The sequence below is a fragment of the Strongylocentrotus purpuratus genome, unplaced genomic scaffold, assembly GCF_000002235.5.
Source record: "Strongylocentrotus purpuratus isolate Spur 01 unplaced genomic scaffold, Spur_5.0 spur5_scaffold_15, whole genome shotgun sequence".
NCBI classification, from domain to species: Eukaryota; Metazoa; Echinodermata; class Echinoidea; order Camarodonta; family Strongylocentrotidae; genus Strongylocentrotus; species Strongylocentrotus purpuratus.
The window spans coordinates 23,051,624-23,070,427 of NW_022145600.1; the positions used below are offsets into that span (position 1 = coordinate 23,051,624).

Sequence of the window (18,804 nt, forward strand, 5' to 3'; positions counted from 1 at the left end):
CGTTAGAAAATGCCTTTCAATGGGTCAGATACATGTAGAATCTTCTAGGTTTATGATAACAAAAGGTAATTCAGGGCTATACAAATTCGAATTTGATCAAAAGTTAGAATTTCATGAGAAAAGCTTCCAATACCAGTGATTTAATAGACCATATTCATGACTTATTTCACAATTCATGAACCATTTTTTCAACTTCAAGAAGCGAGACAGTCCGTTCTTTTAAATGAAAGATATTAGATACCATCAAGACACAAAAATGTTGGGCTATTTAGAATACCTATAGTTATACCCGAAAAGAAGCACCAAAAAGAGTTCATCTATGGGGCAGGTCCAAGCTATTTGCTTTGTGACGTACGGGACATTCAGAGACTTTAAACTAGAAATAACAATGGATGACATTATTTATATGGCTATCTTTTGGTATGAGTCTGTGGCTATTATGGGCTAGTTCATTTGTGGAAAGCTTTAGTTCTGACCAATTCATAAATTAATTTTTAATGTAATTAATGTGCTGCGTGACGTACGGGACCAGAGAATTTCTGACTTTTTCAAAAATAAGTTCATCATAAAAGTTCTCTGAATTTAATAAGTTATGAGATTTATGGTAATGATATCTTAATTCATTATGGAATCAAGCATTAATCACAACTATTACCATATTTTTCTGACCTTTCGTTGTTATGTAATATACCAAAACATAAATGTGTGTATGTGACGTACGGGACACGTGACGTACGGGGCAACTTTTCCCTATGGGAAAATGCATTGAAATGAAGAATTTTCGTCAAAATTTGTTAAATGTGAACAATTTTAACTTAAATCAGTGACATTTAGAATGTTTTAGAACCCAATTAGATCCTCTGACCATCACTTAATATCCTCTGTGTTAATTTATGGGGTAAATCAATACAAATATTAATTTAACAAATAAAACAAATTGATTTAATATATTCATACACACTATATTACCTTTTTTATTCCATTTACCCATTTATCATGTGCAGTCATGCTTCTTTTCTCATTTCTTTTATCCATTTCATTTAACATTGCAAAATGTTTTTAAATAATAATTAATGAAGAAGATGAACTTGAACTTGAAACTTTTATTTAAACTTGTTTGAAACGCAGGGGCACACTCGGCACATCATATTTTGTCAAAGAACATTTCTTATGCTCTGAAATGTTTGTGAACAAAGATACATTAAAAATATGAAGTCTTTTCTTCATAGCTTGTTTGAATTACTTGATAGTAAAATCATAGAATTTTGAAGGAATTAAAAGATAATGCTGAACATATTGTCTTTTTTAAATCCTTTTATCACAGATTAGAACATGTATATGTTGCTGTCATATATTCAAGAATTTTGATGTACATTAATGTAGCCTACATGTTTGTGAAAGATGGATACAAAAATATAGATCTTGAATGTATTTGTATTGATTAAAGACATCTTATTAACACCACCAGATATAAGAAATTAAAACCCTAAAGGTTTGTGTGACCTTTTCCACAATTCAAAAGATTAAAGCAAAATCAACAAAATTGCATGGGTGTAAAAGTGATAAAAATCTTAAATGGGTGAGAGTGTGAAATACTCAAAAAGGCTATGATCCTTCCTTAAAAGTTATGATTTAGTTTTTAGGAGATCAAAATTCCCAAGCTGGCTCCATAACATGTACAGTGTAATAGTGTATGCTGTAATCCTTTACCATCATATGACATTTAAATAGAATATCAAAAAAACCTCACATGAAGATCTGTACATGTGGTAAGATTCTTACCTGCAGCATCTATGAATTGTAAAAGCCAGCTTCTGGTGCATCTACTACCATATAATTTCATTAGACTCATTCCAGGAACTAGTACACTATTATGATTTAAATATTTAGCATTCTGCCTATGTTGGGGACATCAACTGGCAAAATACCAAAGTTGACAATACCAGGGGTCTGGCTTGAAGACTAATTACATCAAATTCAGTACAAACAAGTAAATTCCTAGAAGGGACTCAGTTGGAATGTTCATATATCCCTGTATACAACAAGTTTCCTAACACAGTATATATTCTCCTTTTGGTCATTTCTTTTTTCACACCTTGCATTGGTTTTATATGGGGTTGTCCCGTACGTCACACACTTGTCCCGTACGTCACATTTCTTAATTTGATTATGTAATCAACACAGAATTTTTGTAATTTTTGTTAAATCTATTTTTTGTTAGGTATTCATCTAAATTAGAACTTCCTAGAATATCTTTAAAAAAAAAATTATTTTCATAATTAAAATTAAACAAATTATGATCAAATTGTGACGTACGGGACATCACACTTTGGAACCTACCTCATTTGCATAATTAATTAATTTTGAAAGTTTTTATATTTTTTTCCTATTTTCTAGCACGATGGTCTACAATTCCTGAGATATTTAATTTTAAACAAATAATTCAAACGAGATACAAAAATAAAATTGTAATGTCCCGTACGTCACGCTAATTAATAAAAATCGAAGGTCGTGACCTTGGCACTCTTCGTATTTTGATAATTTTTAATTTTTTTTATCAGATTCATAAAATTCATAGTTTCAGCTTTAAAATGAGGTATAGTTTATTAAATATATATAAAGATGAAATTTGACCCCCAGAGGGGACAATAGCTTGGACCTGCCCTATGGGCAAAGTATGACTAGAATATTCCTTCTAACTCTATTAGCCCTGACAGGCTACGGAACCTTCTAAACATACACGTGAGGTGACAACTTACGGCAAATATTAAATAATCCAATTTCGATGGAAATTGGGTTTAATAACCAATAAGGAAAGGGGTCATAGAGTTCCTAATGAGAAATTACGCAAGCTTATCACTAAATGCATCGATATGAACAGCCAAGTCTCTGTGACTGTGGTTTCAGAGTTTTGTCAGTGATACAATAAATGCTCCAGCAAAAGTTTCTCCATGCTTTACACAGTCGAAGATACATGTTAAGGGTTAGGCCTAAAGTCATGATTGGGTTTGATGTTAGGTTTAGGGTTTAGTTTAGCTCTGGGTCCAGGGTTAATGGTGGGGATTCAGACAGTGCTGTGGTAGTTATGGGTGGTTTAATCACGTAACTGGGGAGTGTTTCACAAATCCTAAGATCGACTTTAAGTTAGACTTAAATATGACAGGCCATTCGTGCCACTGGTTGCTCTCACCATTGGTCTCTCAATTATTATCTTTAGATAACAAATAAGATGAATTAAATAGATGTGTGACCATGATTTGTACGTCCCTTGAAAGACCATTGCCGGTAAATGGTGAGAGCAAACACTGGCATGAATGGCCTGCCATAGTTAAGTCCAACTTAAGTCGATCTTAGTCTTTGTGAAAGACTCCCCTGGTAATGTCAAGGTTGAGGGTTCGAGCCCCAGCGTAGCACTTAGTGTATGTCTTTAGGAAAGGCATTTCATCTACACTGTTTGTCTCCACCCGGGTGTTGAATAGGTACCTGATAGGATGCGAGCGTCACTGTGAGGGGATGTATGTGAGCTCCTGTACAAAGACTACTGGCTAGAATGCTTCCTAGGGGAGTGGATAGTGTGCACTGTATTTCATATTTGTAACTGGATCCAATGATTGAGGTATTAATAATACTGTGAGTGCTTTGGTCAATTAATGAAAGCTAGACACTTTATAAAAACAGCCATTGTTATTACAGTCGAACCTGCTTTAGTGACTGCCTGTCTACAAAGACCACATTTTTTGTTTCCCTTGAAAATGGTTTCTCATTGAAACATGTACTAAAGGAACCTGTCTACAAAGACCACTTTTTGTTTTTCCCTTGGGTGGTCACTATAGACAGGTTTGACTGTACTAGTGTAGGGAATTTACCAGCGAGCAATTTGTCCTTGGAGCACATGTTCTAGAATCCTTCTCTTACCTCTTGTTGTTGAGACCTCTGCTGGGAGAGCGAAGACTCCTTGTCCTGCTGAAGCTGGGTCTGGAGCCGATTGATGCGGCCCTCGTAGTCCCTCCGTTTCTCATCCTGGACCTGAAAGATGGTCTGCTCGTTGACCTCCATCGTGTCCCTCATCGTCACCAGCTGGTGCTTCATGTCCTGGGAGGATAATGATAATAACAATAATACTCAGTTTTTATATAGCGCTTATTACAATCACTAAGTGCTTCCAAACTTGGAGATTATTACCCCGCCTTTAGCTGTGCTGCTATTACGGCGCTCTAGCACTTCAAGGAATTAATTCCTGCCAGGTACCCATTTACATCACCTGGGTTTGAGTGTGGCAAATGAAGATCTATGCCTTGCCAAAGGACGTTAGTGCTTTATCGGGGATCGAACTACGACCTTTGAATTCAAGTGAAGTCGAACACGACACTTTTATGTACAGATTGAAGGAGAAGAAAGAGGGGATGATAGAGGGGAGGATAGAGGGGTAGAGAAACAAAACAAACACAAAATAAGTATACAGACAGGAAAGAAGAAGAGTAAGAGAGAGGGAGAGGGGGAGAGAGAAAGCAGAAAAACAGAAAGGGCAAAGATAAAGAAGGATACAAAAGAGGAAAAGAAAGAAAAGGTGGGACAGAGAGGGAATATATAATAGATACATGGCAGAATGACAGAAAAACAGCCAGACACAGAGAAAAGGACAGCTTATGTGAAGGAGAATGCAGAGAAGAGAAAAGAAAGATTATCAGGTAAAGGAAGGATGGTAGATAAAGATGAGGCACAAAGAAATGAAAGAGGGGAAACAAGGGAGAAAATGTTTACAAAGACAGAAAGCGGGAGAGAAGTGGAATAGAAACAAAACAAAATATAAATACATTAATCACAAATAAAATTAAAATACCTCTTTGCTGATCACAAAACCAAGTTGCAGCCTACAACTAAGTACCAAAGACCAAACAGTGCATCAAAAATGCTATGACACTCCCCTCTTTTACTTTGCACAAGGTATGAAACAACTGCACTACCACCCGCACTACCACCCGAGCTACAAATAGGCAAAACATTAGAGAGGATATAGGTCTGCAGTGCTTCGCGAGTCAGAGAGACAGAGAGCCAAACTCGGTGGGGTCTTGTAGGGAAGGAACAGCAGAGTTACTTGAGGTGATAATGCTGACAGCTGCCAGCAGCAATGTGGCAAGCATTAATTATGATCATGATGATGATACAAAATGTCACCATGGGGCGTTGATAAATGAAAAATGCTATGATCATTAACCTCCAGATTGATACTTAGCGACCCCACTTTCTGACATTTAAAAATTATCACTTGAGGTCTTATCATCGCTATCCAAAAGTATAGTTTAATCAGGCTATAACTATTTTTTTTACTAGGAATCCAGATTTCAAATTCTAAGGTCTAGATCAGTACCAGTATGCATTGCCACATATTCAAATTTTGGTTGTTGGTTGTTGTTTTTTTCGTTTTTTTTGGGGGGGGGGAGGTCTTCAATAACAATTTTGAGGCCCATGTGGTCATGTAATTTATGAGAGTATTTATTTTATTGTTAATGCCAGTGAATAGACATGTATACATTATTGATCTTCAAAATTAATTTGCAATTTTTGCTGAAAGATTTGAGCATCCAACAGTAAAATCTGATTTGTGATGTACAATGTATTCTCTTTTTATTACATATTTGAGGCACTTCTCTTTCTTTCAACGCATTTCCTGCTTTTAAGAATGCAATTTTTGATGCTGCATGACACATTTAGAGTAAAGGATAACAGTGAATATTCACATTTTGAACTACAATTCATAGCACAATTTTTTTAATTTTTTTGTTGTATATTCTTGTATGGCCTTGCAACAACAAAATAGAATTTCAAAAATAAAATGATAGAAAATTGATAGAAAATTGATGCAAAGACATTGCAAAATTTTGTAAGCAATACACAGCACAACAAAACAATTAAAAAACCACAGAAAAAAAGGTGCTCCTAAGGCATAAATCATAAATTTTCAAAATGCACCAAACAGCAGAAACCATTCCAAGACAAATGTGCAAAAAATCCAATAATCGCTGTACCCCATGTGCGAGAGAGAAAATGAAAAAAAAAAAAAAAATTGGCAAACAATAGTTGTGCAGAAATGGAAGCAACACAAATAAAATCTTCATATTTTTGTATACGAGCAAGTGTGTTGTGTTTCAGTTTGGACAAACTATGTCCTGTATCTTCCTTTGCTCATTGCTATGCTATTGTACATATTTTCCAAGAACTGTTCAGCAGTTTTTAATTGTTTGTTTATTTATTGGCAATCATGAACATTTGGTAGAATTACGATTTGATTTTGTCATTAAAAGAATACCGTTACTAATTTCCAATAAAATGGAAGATTCAATTGAACATTCCAATTTTACAAGTACTTGATAGTTGATCAAAAACTGTTTGAATATGAACATGGTAAATAGACCAGTTTCTTGTTACCTCAAGGGAAAATGGCACCAAACATGCACAAACCTTTTACACACAAAGATGTCCTACTTAATTTATGCATTTTAACATTTAGAAGAATCACTTACAAATTGATAGAGGTGCTTCATAATACCATAATGTAAACAGAGCATGGTACAATGGCCACAAACCTATGCAAATCTTTTCAAAATAGAGAGGTCCTATTTTGTGCATTTTAACATGTCAGAAGGATCACTAACAGAGTGATGGAGGTGCTTCATAATATCAGTCACCCCACCAAAACCAACTCAAAACTGACTCCAAACAGACAAATTCTTGGCCATTGCAGCTAGTTTGTTCGGTCTGTAGTCGGCCTGGTGTAGGTCTTGTTGGTGTGACAAAGGTATAAGAGTTATCCTTCCCCTTTTCAAACGCCACCAGTGTTTAAAAGAATTATCATAAAATAACTTAATGAGCACTTAATTTTAGCAACATTTTCCACCGTTGATTTTTCAATCGGGCACAAAAAGAAAAATTTTCTTTGTTCGTGCACAGATTATATTTCTGAACAGGCTTATAATGATGAGCTTGCCATGTAGTAACATAGCAGGTGACCATAGCACCCTTGTGTACATGTACACTGTATGTATGTGATGTGCATGCTCAGAAGCTGTGAAAACAGTCCAAATGATGAAAAATATACAAATTTAATGTGATCGTGAAGCGGTGAATTATTACGGCAAGAGCACAACAAATTGAAATAAAAATCACACAACTAACCTGATCATGCTTGCTCTATAAGGAAATCAACAACAGAAGACACAAAATTCTATTAGTTGAATGATGATTCTATCTCCATTTAAGCAAAGATGAGATACAAGTATTGAAATTATGATGTACCAGTACACAAGCCAAAATAAAATGCACTATTCCAATTATAAAATAAGATAATGGATGTACACTGTATGGCTTTGACTTGTTGTCTACTTCCTGTAGGCTGTTAATTAGGATAATGAATGCTTTTATGTTGAGTGATGCCTGTGAAGTTGTTTCTATGGAAACGTACAGTTAACGTAATGAGTTTTTAATCCTACCTATGAAAAAAATTATCCACAGATATAATTGCACATGTGTTGATGCCAACATAGTTGTTAACAGTTGTTTAATAAGAGCTCCTTTTTTTTAATTGGCAGAGGGCTGAATTTTCGGTTCACTTTAAAGGTAAAGACCAGTATTGGTAACGCCCCAATTTCAAAAAATGAAATGGAAGCTCTCATTACCAATCATGTGAAAGAATATGTTTTGACTAATACATGATGATAAAAAATTTGCCGGGAAACCGCCTACTAATTCATATATTTGGTAAATTTATTTCTCTCATGGTCGTGTGAGAGAGATAGGGTAGTCCCATATACATCTTTCTGTGTATAGTGCTTGTAACTTTACGAAGAATGGGCCAAATTTCTTATCATTTTGATGATTCCAGAACCTTGCAGATGCTAGATGCTAGATGATCAACCTTTTCTGATCGATTCCACAACGTTTCTTTCACAATGCAATCGCATGACCATTACTGGTCTTTACCTTTAATGATCGAAGTACATGATTGGATTATCAAAAATTCTTTGACAACGGGGATGAAACCTAACAATAAGAACTGATTATCACACTGGCTATGTTTCTTTCATGCTTTCTGTCTTTTTTTTTTCTCGCTGAAAATTGACGTAAACAAATTATACTACCGTAAGAGATTGAGTCACAAAAATATTTATCAAATTCACCTTTTCATCCTGGACTGGTAACATGGTTGAAATCTTGTAGATAATACAAAGAATATAGTTTCCAAAGGAAGTGAGGGTAGAGGCTACTAATGCTTGCTGACTGTAAATTTGCTTTCCTCAAGTGTCAACAAAAAATGAATCTTTAATTGTCTTTGGTTGCAAATGTCTTGGGCCTCTGTTTCCTGCCCGTCTTAGTTGAAGATCTTTCACGAAAGGCCATTGGAGACATTCAGCATGTCCTCTGTGAGTCTATACAAGTCTATTAGTCATACCGTTATAAATAATCGACTGACTTACCGACTCTCGAATCAGATGAGCACGGATCATTTGATTGTTCCAAGGATTGCATAATGGCGTTTGAAGGTCTGATGTATTTATAATGGTGATTTGTATCGAGTGGGATATAAGGTTTCAGTGAGAGGTATTATTGTTCAAGGGCTATCTGCAGTGAACACATGGTCTAACATCGGTTCAGAGAAGTGAAAAGTGATGATTGACTGATGGTATGACTGTTAAAAAAGTAAATGTAAGGATATTTCTAAGAAAAGTGTGGATTTAATTGCCCTTTTTATACCTAATACTTCCAAGGGTTAATATTATATTGTATGGTTCTTAAAAAAGGAAAAGGGAATGCCAGTTCTTAATGTTTCCAAACTTTTTAGGCATGACTTAATAATAACAGGGGACAAGTGCATAAAGCCCTCAAATTTCTATATTTAAACTTGAACACAGACCTTAAAATATCAATCCAGACCCCTGTGATAAGGTTAATGTTGAGTTATGTTCTTGCATTCAATTAAAATCTGTTTGAGACTTGACAGTAGATTGGGGAGTTGATGAAGAAATAAGTAAATATGTCTTGAAGTGATGATGATAGTGTGACTGCATTAAGAATTTCTGCAATAATGTACAGTTTATGATACAAGCCAAAAGTTCTTCTACAAAATAATGAGTCTTTGTAAAGATATTGTGGGCATTGTCTACATGGTTAAAACTTTACCTGCACTTTATTTCTCAGGATCCTGTTCTCTTCTGCTAGATCAGATTCCTCAGGTACAGACGAAACCGAGACTGGAGCGTAGACATGTTCCTCCCCGTTGGTTCTCGGAGATGCCAGGTGAGGATGGGGGCTGTGCTGCTTGGTATCCTGCCCATGCGTGGCCTGTAGAGGGCGCTGTCCATCACCCGGGTACATGGAATGACTATGACTGCGGTGGCGTCCTGCGTTGCCGATCTTCCCGGGGACGACCGTCCCGCCGTGGTGGATGTTCGCCCAGCCACCGCGGTTGAGAAAGTTCAGAGATTGTGCCTGCTGGAGTTTCTGGTGCAGGGCGGAGCGCTGGGCGGCGTCCCCCTTGTGTGGGAGCGTCGACTGGTGGTGGTGGTGGCCGTTGGTGGTACCATGGTTGTTGTGGTGCACATTCATGCGGTACGGCTGCTGCATCGGCGTGATGTCCTGAAGAGACATGGTCTTGGTGGGCGGTTTCCCGAAGTGTTTCCCGGCCGAGAATCCATGATTGTTGTTGGTCATCAGGATATCAGGGGGATGGGAGTATGTTGCCATGGTGTCCGATAGAGAAGGAGACTGGGAGGAGCTCTGCTTGTATGTCTCCGTGGGAGACGTGTTTGGAGATGCAAACCTGACAGCAATGGGTCTGATCAGCTTCTTTTCTTTTGTCTGAATTGGGAGAAATAAGAATTGAAATAATAAATGGAAGTGCTATATTGAAGCTCCATTGTACTACTTGTAGCTACTTGCTCCCTCTATACAGAAAACAATGCCTAAGCGGTGCCCCTTGGTCAGCCATGATCCACTTTTTCCTTTGTTAATTGTGAGCTGAGTTGATGAGATAACCACCTGTCAGTGACCACGCTGGGTGGTCTTATCTCTCCAGGCCAAACTAGTACAGACGGGCTTTAAAAGTCTGGAAAGAAATCTTACATGTGTTTGTTGGTTAACTTGTTTTATTATCTTACTGACTATTGTACATTTTTGACAGATAAAGTGCATGTCATATTAAATTTGTGATTCATATCTTTCAATACCGAAAGCTTCATGTCTTTGCATCTGCATGAAGTGGGATACAGTATTGTATGAAGGAAAGCAATTCACAAAGATTTAGCAAATGTGAGTTCTCATTAGGCATTTCCTCATCAGCTCGAGATTGCCAAATAGCCCGCTATTTCTGATTTGGGGAATAATCCCGCAGTTACAAATCGCGTCTTCATCAGCTCAAAACTCGACCTCAAAACTTGAAACTCAAGCTCGAGAAATTAGCTCGAGATATTTTGCTCAGCGTTCGCGCATAGTGCGAAATCTTCGGGCTGGTGCAGACGCAACGGACAAAAAGCGGGATATTTGGCAAACTAGCCCAAGATATCTTGGGCTATCTAGACCAAATATCCCGCTAATTGCAATCTCGAGCTGATGAAGACAGGCCTATGTACTTTGAAAGGAGAGGCACATAGGTGCAAGCATGATACAATGTCCTTGCGACTTGACCACATTAAAAGTACACAGCTGTGCATACTAACCTTAAATAGGTCATACCGCCCTTTACTGACTTAACATCTCCTGATACATATAGTTCAATCCATTGCATTTTGACGAATGTAATGTCAAGGAACTTAAAGATCTACATCGACAAGGAAAACAGGATTTGATCTACTTGTATGTATTGATAAGGCAATATATATATACACATATAATAATTTTAATTATTATTTTTGGTTTTTGTTGATGACTCAAACACTAAGATTTTCTTTTTCAAAGAAGCATTATTGATGCTTTATTTGTAACATAGCGTACAAGTTAAAGAGAAACATTTACAATAGAATACAACAAAAACAGAAATGTCATATGAATGCGGAGACAGCTAGGAAAGCCAAAGGCTTTTGATATTGATTGTAATATTGAGGGTACTTCACATTATTGTTTCTACATTTAAGAAATGTGTTTACTACAATTCATACGTTGAGAGGCATAAGGGCGTTAGCTCTGTATTAAAGTATATGAGCCATCGCCCTTCTAGCTTTCAACAGATGAACCATATCCTGAGGATAAATCTCCAAACAATATCAGCTGTGTGAGAACACAACTGCACAGCTGTCTGTCAATCACAGCTAGGTCTTTCACCTTTTCCAGCTTTCCACTAATCGGGGTGAGCTTGGGGGGACCTATCGACTCGGTGTCGTCGTTGGGGGCAGAGGGCTCCTCGAAGACGGAACTGTTGCTGTTGGTGGTGGTGTCGCTGTAGCCACGGTAACCGCTGTCTGCCAGAAGACTGCTGGTGCTGCCCATGGTGCCATTGCAGCTGAGGTAGGTGGTAGGTGATTGGTCGGCCGATGATGGGGGGATGTGGATGAGAGAGGCTTGGTGGAGACCGTACGATGAGGAGGAGGAGGTTGTGACCATCTCACACGCTGCCATACTCAACACTCACCGCAGCCATCGATCAATGGTGTCTCTGAAGAGAAGAAAGAAAAAAAAGGATGATAAGTTTTTTTTATTCATTGTAGGAAAACTTTTTTTTTCATGGGACAGATATGAGTTACATATGATGTATGAAATCAACTATGTAACATTGAATATTTGTGGATTTATGCAGTTCTTTCATTTATCAAGAGGAATAACAAAAGTTTCAAAAAGTTCAACTTGACAAAAAAACTAGAATACTTGTTATACTTCCCTTTAATACAATTGATGATGATGACATAAATATCATACAATAACCTGAGACAAATAGGGACTCTTTAATCTCTAACATCACATTCATTATATGAAATAACAAGAAAAGGATTATTAGATTAACAAATGTCACTAGCTTTATTATGATTTTCTTTGCATCTTTGGAAGACACTGATGGACAAGAGCAATGTTTCTTGTTTAGTCAATAATAATCAAAAAGAGTTTGAAAAACAAGTTTGACCAAGATGGACGTTTCCTGATCATCAAATACTTTCTCACACCTAAATTATTGACAAGCAGGAAAAATATTTGTGTGCGAATTCCTCACAAAGTGACAGTTCTTCAGTATTTTCCAATACATTTTTTTAAAAGCACGCTTTGTTGGCTGAGCACTGTGTACACAGCTAGATGGGCAACCATTGCCAAGCACGGCAGATCATGAAGTCATGTCTGGTAAACAATGAAAGTCGTCAAAGTCAGGAATGTTTGTCAGTGCTTCCCACCTAAAGATCATCCCATCACACATCAACAGGTATATACATGTATTTGCCCTTTGAAAAGATCATTGGAACTTGTATAAATTGACGACCAAGAACATGGATCACAATTCACAGTGGTATTTCTGAGCAATATGGTACAGAAATATCAAATTTTTGAAAGATGACTGGAAGATGCCAGAGTGGTTTCTTCACTTCAAAAGCAAGCGATCAGTATAGCAGATAATTAGGGATTGTTTATGCAACCGGCTACACAATCCCCTGCCCCCAAACCCATCCCTAAATAAAAATGGACAGACAAAGTGAGAGCTGAAAATAAATGAGAAAATCATTTTTTAATAATTTGTTTAAATAATACAATACATCAGTTCTAATGTTAGAATTTTTTAAACATCAGAAATTTAATTAGAATCAAGAATATCATTGACTGAATTAAAAGATGAAAAGTCGAAAATTCAAGCTGTATCCAAATCATGATATAAGCCACCGAAATTGTTGGGATTATTAGATTTGTAGTCATATAGTGGAACCTGTCTTCAGCAACAACTACTAAAAGACTGCCTGTCTTCCAGTATATACCGGTACACAGCTTTTACTGTTTCCCTTGGCCATTTTTTCTCCAGATTTGACAGTACTTAATAAAACAAATTCTAAAAAGAGAGTGAAAAAGACCATGGTATCTGTTAAGTTTATGTACAGTATGAACTGTTTGTTTTGAAACAACCAAGGAACGGAACATGTCATAACATGAATACATTGTATCAAAATTTAAACGTAATAGTGGGTGATACATTATACCCATCATCTATCCAGGGTCCCCCAATCTTTCATACAAAGAGATAATCCCTGTAGTACAAGCCATCCAATTTACAAGCCATCCAATTTACGGAAAGCCTGACCGAAAAGGAACAGTCAGAAAGAAGATGCTAAAAATGTCTCTGTGCAAGCAGACGAGATGGATTAGGGTGCCACAGGGAGGATTTAAAAGGTATCAAAACCTTTGGGGGCACCTCTTATAAAGAAGACCGATTCTTTGTCATGTCACTATGAATGGGCATGTAGTAAAAGGATTGTAGATCCACCTGTTTGAGAATAAGATTTACTATCCATCATGGAATACATAAAAGTACATCTGATCTGAATGTCCATAGCACTGGTTTTGTTTAATGTATGATGATCAATATAACCACTTAAAGATAAAGTTGAGTTCTGGTCATGCGATTGCATTGTGAAAGAAACGGTGTGGAATCGATCAGAAAAGGTTGATCATCTAGCATATACGTATTGGTGTGTACTGTAAGGTTCTGGAATCATCAAAATGATAAGAAATTTGGCTTAGTCTTGATAAAGTTACAAGCACTGTACACATAAAGATGTATGGGACTACACAAACATGTGGCATAAAAATCTGTCCTAATTTTTATGATGTTACATGCCATATTTAGAATATTAAGGCATTTGAAGAGCCATGCTTTTTAGGGAACATTTTTTATCTGAAGTTCTTCCACACTTCCATGATAACAATGATAACGCTCACAAAATTATTTTTCACCTCTTCCCAGAACTCAACCTTCTCTATAAATACTGTACATTGAGCTAGTAGTAGGCTCAATAATTGTAGTATTTGACAGTATGTAGCCTGCCAATATGATTTGTATAATTCAAATTGTAAGATGGAGGGGGGGGGGGGTAGATACAATGCAACAAAAATCAGTATAAAAGGGAATTAGAATTTACATATTGATGGAAGCAAAAACCAATGGCACAGATTACTTTTTCAGGGCATTCTATTAGATAGATTTGCTGATAATGCAAGATACATTTTCTTGCAGTAATGTTTATTTCCTTTCCCCGTTTTTAATTGAGTAAAAGGATTATTGTGTTTTGTAGGCCTAGTTGTTAGTTTAATTATCTATTTCTCTAACCAAAGTATTACCTGAAGGCCTATTTTCAAAACGTGAATGCTCTGAAAAAAATATGACCTCAAATCTTATGTATTCTGTTAAAAAAGATTTCTATTCCCCAAGATCGACGGATGACTGCGAAACCACAATTCTTTCATTGTGGTGTTATCATGGTCCGTTAGTTAGTAATACTGTCATAATGTACACTGTACGTGTCAATAGAGCTGGTAAAACCGCTTAAATGTAATCCCAAAATATTTCTATTTATACCGCAACCAATAATGGATTGGATTTTTTTATCCCCCCTTTGTGGCTCAGGTATACAGTACCTTGGCCAAGCCTTGACGAAAGCTTTTGATCCCATTCAGCCATTTATTTGCCAGACTTGCTGAGCTGTGTTTATTTACCTGTACCTGTGTTTCTGGACATATCAAGGGGATTTCCTTGAATATTGTTCAATCACATGGTATATTGGAATGACTATGATGGCTGCTATCATTTTCATGGAATCATGGCACATGATTAGCTTCAGAGGCTAACATAATTAAATTCCAAATTCATTTGAGGAAAAGAAAATTTGGTCAGGTCTGATTTTTAAAACATGTACGAATGCCAAGATTGCTGTTAAGTGTTAAAACCATTCAAACTGCATATTAATGTCTTTGTAATTTGTATTTAATATTATTCCTCCCATGTTTTAAATTTTGTAACAATTAGCACACATTACAGATACATATATCATTATATACAGACCTGTTCCTTCACAAATAAAACTTAGGTATTTCAACTAGAACTAGTAATTAACCAGGCTCTCAACAAGCACCAATGTTCATTTGATCATTTTCAATTTCATAAGAATCGCTGTAATTTCCTGCATCATATCTGCAACTATGTGGACAAAATTTTAGAATTAATCAAGTCATTTGGTAAAAAATAGGACTGAATCTCGAATAGCTATTTGCTCGAGATCTTTAGAACCACTTCAACTTTCAAGTTGTTGCCAACTTGACACTTATAAAGAGAAAAATGAAATTCCATGATTTTTCCCTCCAAATCTGATTTGGTATCTTGAGCAAATAGAATTTCTTTTTGAGTGTTTGTTGAACAAATAATCACTGCATGTTATTGGTGTAGTCTCCTCAGCTCAGAAGGTATTGTAGTATCAAGTTTGCATTTGTGTATACATTTTTTTTATGTTGCTCAATAGAGCCCTTCTTACATTTGACAATTAAAAAATTGACATTTTCACGCTGGGTGTCTATTTTCTCTTTATATTAAAGAAAATTTTCCTGAACCCCAATAAAGCATTTTACTTTTTACGGCTTTTTTTGCAGAAGAGACACATGAACTGCAATACTGCAATTTTATGATGATAATGACAATTGAGATAATTCATTGCAAAGTATATATGACAATATGTCGAAACAACTAACAAAACATTGACCAAAAATTTACTTATGTAAAATGATGTATAGTTGTTTCACAGAAAAAGAATAATGGTGGGGGCTTTTTGGATGGAGGAGGGGGAGGAGGAGGTCTAATACCAAACTGAGGAAACAAAGTGTTAAGAATAAGACTGCCATCAGGGGCTCAAGCATGTTTGGGTTGTTACTCATCCAGTCTAGGGTCTACAGGAGTACAGTCATTATCAAGGTCTAGGGGTCATCTCAAAACCATTCTTGACCTTGTTTGTATCCAACAAGTACATGTAGATGTCAAAAGCCGGGGCAACAAATTGTGTTGAAGGGCAAGCTAAAAGGCCATGGAAAATTGAATTCTACTTTAGTAGATTTTTTTTAATGAAGAGTGGACAGAGGGGTTTTACTTGATATTTGAAAATTTCCTGCACACAAAAACTGTTTTGTGTCAATTTATAAAATATGTTCATGATGAATTTTCCATGCATTACACAGTCCCATTAAAATGTGTACAATTTTTATTTTTTATATTTTGTTGTTGTTGTGGTGATACTTATATTGTCTAGATCCTCACAGCCTTCTCATTTCAAAATTCATGCCTGGTCAAAAACATGTCAAACAATGGTTAATTGAAAATGAGGTGGGGGGGGGGGGGAGGGCTTGAGCATGTTTGGTTTGTGACTCAATCAGTCTAGGGGTCATCCATCTCTAAAGCATTCTTGACCTTATTTGAATTACACAAGTAGACGTCAAAATCAGGAACAACATGTGTTGAAGAGGCAAGCACTTGTTCAAGCACTTGTTTAGAGTCACTGGCGAAACATAAAAATCTCTTTCTTCTTGTTTTAAAAGAATTGGGAAATAAAATTGGTGACTTGCCTCCCTTAGAAATGTGTGAAAAAAGTTGCCCCAATTGGCATATATTCAGGCCATTTTTGTAATGGGTTTTATTGTCAGTGTAAAACTGACAATGTTAACATACATGTACCATGCTTAAAATGTTCCTATCTTGTAAGTTCTTTGTCTTTTGTGAATTTTTGTTGGCGGGGCTACTTCCCTTTCCCATTATTGCTGCCTGCTTTAAAAAAAAAATTAAACTGCACACTTTTGTAATTGTTTTAGATTTGCACTTATAGCAGGTACAATGTACATGTATCTCTTGTAAAAAGCAATTCCTTTATCGGTATTTAATTTCACAGATGAGTTCCTTGATGAAATTAGATCATGAAACAGTGTCCCTTTTTTTCTTTTTTGTAGTTTATGGATATCCCGAGGCACAAACCGAGGCAGAATAACTAATATCATAACTATGCAGTTCAATGTAGCTTCAAAATATATATACAATGATATTTCTGATTAAATTATATTTCTCACCTTGAAAATATATATCGTCCCTGTTTTCACAAAGTGACGGTAGTGAGGAAAATCGTAACGCAAAGTGAATGCAATTTTTTTTCACTACCGTCACTTCGTGAAAACAGCGACGATATATTTGGTAATTCATCACATCACAGTATGAATAATATATCCTTTACACAGGGTTCAATCAAAGTGCAGTGACCTACAACTCAAAAACAAAGTCATTTACTCTCCAATGCCACTCATTATGTAGTCATGCAATAGTCTGTGAGATTAGACTTCTCACACAATTTGGTTGGGGAAAGAAAATGATCCTGACATTGTAAAAAGCTATATAAATATCATGGGTGATGCTGTTGTTATTGTTGGTATTACATCATGGATAGAGAGCATGGGACAATGCCATCAACTTTGATTTTGTTACAAGATTGTTTATAGTGTGTGTTTACTGTAACAACAAAAAAAGACATTTTTAGCAATAAATATATGACAGCTTTTTGATTAAACCCTTACCCTTCAGGTCGTTTACGAATCATACGTATCATGAATTATTCCTTGTAATAAAAAAAATGGATTTAAATATAAAGAATGAAAATATTAATTAATTTCATCTCTGGTCCAGAAGTGAATATCTCAGCTACATTGTACCCTGTACATACATACCGCACATAGAGTTCATGCATGCAGTTTTGCTATAGCCACACAATATTACAAGTCAATGCTGTAGGATCCTTGCGATATATTAGCATGTTTTTCACAATTTAATAAAACAGTCATCCAGGCACCGGGACAGAAAGGTCACGCTCATTATCGGAAAACCAACATCGAACAGCGAGCTCGCGGTTATAACTGCACTACCCTTGCAACTAGACCTTGCCTCTACGTGTCTTCATTACAAAGCAATTACACCGTGTATGCCAATGTCATTAATACCAGAATGCCTCAGCTTTAAAATAATACCCACATTTGGGAAAAACTGGGTCGCGGTGAATCCATAATAACAACCTGAAGAGAAACACATAAGTGGTTAAATCATAAAATCTATATGATATTATGACCATTATTGAATAGAATTGGATAGATTCCAAGTTGTAATTTATAAGCAGACAGATAAAATATAATTGAATAAGAGAGAGAAATTGATATCAGAATGATTTGTCAAATGCCAAATAAAAGAAGTTTCTTTATGGAAATAACTGAGTTGGTTTTGTTGTCCCAAGTTGATAAAGAACCTAAATTAAAAACAAACAACCAGAATACAAAACCATTATCCAACAAAATCTGAACAAAATACATTTCAGCCGAAATTATTTGATACAAAAAAAAGAAAATTCTTTCGCACCATTCAAGTCTCAACCAAACAAAGCATTCAAAAGAATAATAAACTATCATTCAATCACAATCGAAATTTGTCTCCATCACATAACAGTACAAAAATAGCACTATAATCGTGTTTTAACATGTGGAAAATTTGGAGTGGCATAAAAGCAATATGTTGCCTTTCAAGTGAATTTTTTTTTCCTAAAGTTGCTCCCATGTTAAACTTTGTACAGCATTTAGAACAAAAAGTAGATCCATTTAAAATGTTGGGGAAATATTTTGAAGAATTTCAAGCAAAGTCATATGGAGGTGAAAAGTGGTGAAACCTTATTGTCAAGTTAAATTACTTTTTTGTTGCTGCACCCCAACACAATACAAAGCAAAAAACATTGTAGGAAAACATTTTACCAAGTCCTAGTTTCAATTTCAGAACAAATATTCATT

At 36.0% G+C, this 18,804-nt stretch overlaps 1 protein-coding gene across 1 annotated transcript in view; it reads right to left on the bottom strand.

Moving 5' to 3' along the window:
- LOC115918644 (polyamine-modulated factor 1-binding protein 1-like) overlaps positions 1-18,804 on the bottom strand; it is a 44,448-nt gene that overhangs the window by 7,179 nt on the left and 18,465 nt on the right. The window contains exons 3-6 of the mRNA XM_030985844.1: positions 11,311-11,641; positions 9,175-9,852; positions 7,174-7,188; positions 3,916-4,092 (exon numbers count right to left, since the gene is read on the bottom strand). Of these exons, the coding sequence (XP_030841704.1) occupies positions 3,916-4,092; positions 7,174-7,188; positions 9,175-9,852; positions 11,311-11,604 (1,164 nt within the window). The 5' untranslated portion in view covers positions 11,605-11,641. The remainder of the gene's footprint in view (positions 1-3,915; positions 4,093-7,173; positions 7,189-9,174; positions 9,853-11,310; positions 11,642-18,804) is intronic.